The sequence below is a fragment of the Myotis brandtii genome, unplaced genomic scaffold, assembly GCF_000412655.1.
Source record: "Myotis brandtii unplaced genomic scaffold, ASM41265v1 scaffold112, whole genome shotgun sequence".
Taxonomy (NCBI): domain Eukaryota; kingdom Metazoa; phylum Chordata; class Mammalia; order Chiroptera; family Vespertilionidae; genus Myotis; species Myotis brandtii.
Window position 1 is genome coordinate 4,314,793 of NW_005353838.1, and position 4,501 is coordinate 4,319,293.

Below are 4,501 nucleotides of genomic sequence, written 5' to 3' on the forward strand. Positions count from 1 at the left end.
AATCGTGTGGGAACTAGTGTGGGAACCTTTGTTTGGGAACTAGTGTGACTGAACTGCAAAGTTGATGAATTTTCTCAGTGTAGCTTCAGATTCCACTTTCCAACCCCTACTGGCTCGGTAGTCTGGCTGACAAGTGGAATTTGCCATAAGATCCTATCTAGCTTGGGTTAGAGGAAAATAAGAACTTTTCTTTTCCCACCAGTTCTTTGCCTTAATCTGGTTGATTCTTCATGGAGCCGCAAGGACTTTATAAACCATGAATTTCAAACTCTGCACATAAAACTCACATTTATCATTTCCTTTTTCCCCCATAGACCCATGTGAGAGATTTTGTCCACTCAACAAATTGCACTTAATTAACAAACTTTTCAGTAGTAAAGGTAAAATATATCTTTAATGCTGAACAAAGTTTTATAGGTCTTGGACCTTTGATCTGTTGGGTTTTTTGGTCAAGCTTCTGAGCGTACTTAAAGATGTGAGTGGGAAATGGCTGAAGCAGACCCACTGCACTCAATGCTCTGAGCTGAAAACACTATATGTCTGTTATTCCATAATTACATGTTTTATCTTTTCTAAAATGAATAAGTTATTTTTTAGTTCCCATTTTTACACTTTAAGGACAAGACCAGGAATTGGCCAGCAAACTTTATATGTCAGCAACACAAGTTTCTCTAAATATAACTAAGACATTCTTAGAAAAGTAAGTTTTAATTAATTTTAGGCCCATTTTTGACAAATTATAAATCATTTTAAAACAAAGTTTAAAATATAAACTTCCTGAAAAAATTTGTTAATTCCAATAGAAATTTGGGGGCATTCCATAAATATGCCCAGTGCTCTTAAAAAGCAATTCTAAAACCTGGGTTATTTATCCTTTAGCATAAATACCCTCCAGTGAGATATCTAACTTGACTAACTCTCTAACCTTAGCAGATACTAAATTAAATATCTTCCATTTCCAAAGGATATTACATAAAGTAAAAATTTGAATCTTTCCTTAATTATAACTGTATTTAAATAACACATCTTTTAGAGTATACTGGTTATCTACATTTTTTAGTGGTTAGAGGCATTGTTACCATAAATAACATCACGTTAGCAAATGAAAATCAATAGATTACAGTTGAAGAGGAGATTGGCCTTTGGGCCTTTGAGTCTTTAAAACTGCATATGAGAAAGACTACAGAAAGTGAGCAGAAAGGTAATTCATATTTTATTGTTAAAATGAGGATTTGGCACCAATTCTCATATGTATTTTTATGGCATGTTAATGCTTCCAAATAGTAATATCCCATTTATTACATTGACTATGTTGGCTTTCTCCATGTGTCACTAATACTATTTAACGAGCAAGTACCCAAAACTATACTAGCTAAATTTTCTTAGTCAATTATAAGTAACATATTTCATATTTAAAATATGTACACATATTTTCATCATAGTTTAACATCTTTTACAATTGATGGCATCTTAAACTTGGCAACGCTTTTTTTTTTCTTAAATAATGGTAGTCTAATAAATATATGGTATTTTGGATCCAACAAAATACTATAATTTGTAAGGGGGGGAGGTAGGCAGTTAAGGCCTTTTACCTAGATTAGTTATTAGAGCAAATAAATTCTAGTAATCACTTGTAATGACCTTTGGTATAATAATGAGATCACCATGCTAGAAATTGAATGTTTAAGTGACTTCTCAACTTTTCACATGTAGAGTTTCTTCTTAGATGTTTTCTTTTGCAATAGAAAATTGAGGGCAGAGGCAGATAAATGTAAATAATTTTTGCTGTGCATTTTTTTGTTTTTTAATTTTTATTGATTTTAGAGAGGAAGGGTGATGGATAGAGAGAAACATCAATGATGAGAGATAATCAATGACTGGCTGCATCCTGCATGCCCCCCACTGGGGATCGAGCCTGCAACCCGATATGTATCCTTGACTGGAATCAAACCTAGGACCTTCAGTCCACAGGCCAATACTCTATCCACTGAGCAAGACCAGCTAGGGCGGCTGTGTATTTTGTGTTACCAGGGAGAGGACTTACTTTAGCAGCATGTACTGGGGAAGTGAAGATTCCATTCCATCCCATTGTATTAAGAATATAACAAGCTGTTCAGCCTCTTTGCTAAATCACTGTACAAGACCACTAACTTAACTACAGTACTAATGTTCTGGATTCACATTTCAATGGGGATAAAATAGAGAGCCACCATAACTTGGGGGGGGGGTAATACTTTATATCTTTTTATATCTTTCCATGCAAACTAAAAGTTTAATTTTTAAACTTGGTAAAGGAGACACATTAAAAGAATCTTAAAACTATGGAAAAAAGACTTGGGGTCATTTTTCCACCAGCCTGGGTGCCTGTCTTTGTAAACAGAGTGCACCACACAGAATGGTTATGTAGGTTATTTCACATATGAAATAAGCCAGACATATGAAAACCTACTTCACAGATCTATAAGAATCCTCTGTCTCAGTGCATTGTTTACTGACATGAGGTTTCAGGCTTAGAGGCTAAGAGAGAACCCATTTTATTTCAGCTACTTAATGAAAAAGCAGGCTACTTTATATTAGGACCAAGATTAACGTTAGTGTTGCACTCTCTCCATACTGTAGCATTTAGCAATGGTAAGAATGGATTTACAACATTTAAAAAAGGCTAGTATTCCTTAAATAGTTTTTTTTGTTATATATATATAACATATATATATATATATGATGTGCCAAAGACACTTGTACTGATTGCTTATATGCTCTGTGTTAAAGAATACTGAAAACATTCTAAGAATCATTACACAATGGCAAATGCCTAGCAGAAATAGAATTTTAATCACCAGTAAAAATTATTTTTAATGCTTTCCCACAAAGAAGATACTGCATTTTAGCTATTTAGTTTATTATTAGTATATTATACTTTGTGCTTATATTAAATAAGTGTGTGTGTGTGTGTGTGTGTGTGTGTGTGTGTGTGTACCCAAATAAAGCCTTAAACGTAATTTTGACCTAGGAAAGTATTTTGACTGTCTACTTTAACATTTAGGAAGGAAGTCTCTTCAAAAAATATTGAAAATAAGGTCTTTTTAAAGAATACTGAAAATAGAGTATCTTCAAAGAGTATTGAACATAAAGATACAGAAACAAATCTACAGTCAAAGCTATGGTCAACTTCCTTCTTAAAAGAAAGCACAGGTAATAACAATTGGTTTTGGGTTTTTTTTAGATCAACTGTTGCTTCTAATTAGCCTTCTTTCACCATGACCTTTGGGATGTTGACAACTCTATAGGTCTGGGGAGGATCATGGGAATTGGTACTTTTTCAAATTGATGTAACATATGATTCTGATATGCAGTCAGGTGTAGGATCCATGGAAAAATATTATATGAAATGATAGTAATAGAGTATTAAATTTTAGAATGAATTAAAATACCTAATGAAAGCAAACAAGTTCCATTCATTCAATGATGGTTTATTGAGTGCTGGTCACTGCTTTAGAAGCTGTGGATGCAATAGTTAGCAAATAGGCAAGGTCCTTGCCCTTATGAAGTTTACATTCTAGTGGGAGTTAGACAGCCAACTATTAAAAATCAATAAACAATATAAAACAAATACAAACAAAAAAGCAACACAATGTCAGGTTGTGATGGATGTTACAATGTTAATAAATGGCCCCTGGGAGAGGACTACCTTAAATCTAGGGATCAGGAAACCTCTCTCCTGAAGCTCAGTGTGTGTTTGTGAATTAACTGAGGTGAGACAGTTCCTGTGACATCACACAGCCTTGAATTCCCTATTCTGATCTTTCCCTGATGACATCAGTGTGATGAGTCAATGAACAGGCTGGATACCCACTGGGAGATCAGAGTGGCTGTGAGCTGATGGACACCATAAAGGACACAGAATCAGGTAGCCAAGCCACCCTACTCTTGGAAAGACTTTTTTTTAGTTTGTGTTCTCTTAACATTGTTTTCTCTTAAGCTCTCCTAGATTTCCTCATTTTCTCCGTTCTATACAAGTGTTTCTATGTTATTTAGAGTAGCTCCAAAAGGCATCTGACAAGACTTCCCAGATATTCAAAATCTGACAAGAAAGGAATGATGTAGCACAAGTTAGTGTGAAACAGAGAGATATCCATAGAGCCAAAGGAGTCCTATAAGCTCGCTCAATAGTGTTTCCCAAAGAGATACATTTAGGAAACACATAGTAAACTTTTTAAAAAAATTACTTTAATAGTAGTATATTTTCATGTGTGTTGGGAAAAATAATAATATAAGATGTGGTTGCCGAAACCGGTTTGGCTCAGTGGGTAGAGCGTCGGCCTGCGGACTGAAAGGTCCCAGGTTTGATTCCGGTCAAGGGCATGTACCTGGGTTGCGGGCACATCCCCAGTAGGAGATGTGCAGGAGGCAGCTGATCGATGTTTCTCTCTCATCGATGTTTCTAACTCTCTATCTCTCTCCCTTCCCCTCTGTAAAAAATCAATAAAATATATTTAAAAAA

The 4,501-nt window shown here is 34.9% G+C and overlaps 1 protein-coding gene across 1 annotated transcript in view; it reads left to right on the forward strand.

The window, feature by feature from the left end:
• Positions 1–3,105: 3,105 nt before the first annotated feature.
• The window catches only part of ERICH2 (glutamate-rich 2), a 14,700-nt gene continuing 13,304 nt past the window's right edge, over positions 3,106–4,501 (forward strand). The window contains exons 1-2 of the mRNA XM_014545686.1: positions 3,106–3,192; positions 3,821–3,907. Coding sequence (XP_014401172.1) covers positions 3,880–3,907 — 28 coding nt within the window. The 5' untranslated portion in view covers positions 3,106–3,192; positions 3,821–3,879. The remainder of the gene's footprint in view (positions 3,193–3,820; positions 3,908–4,501) is intronic.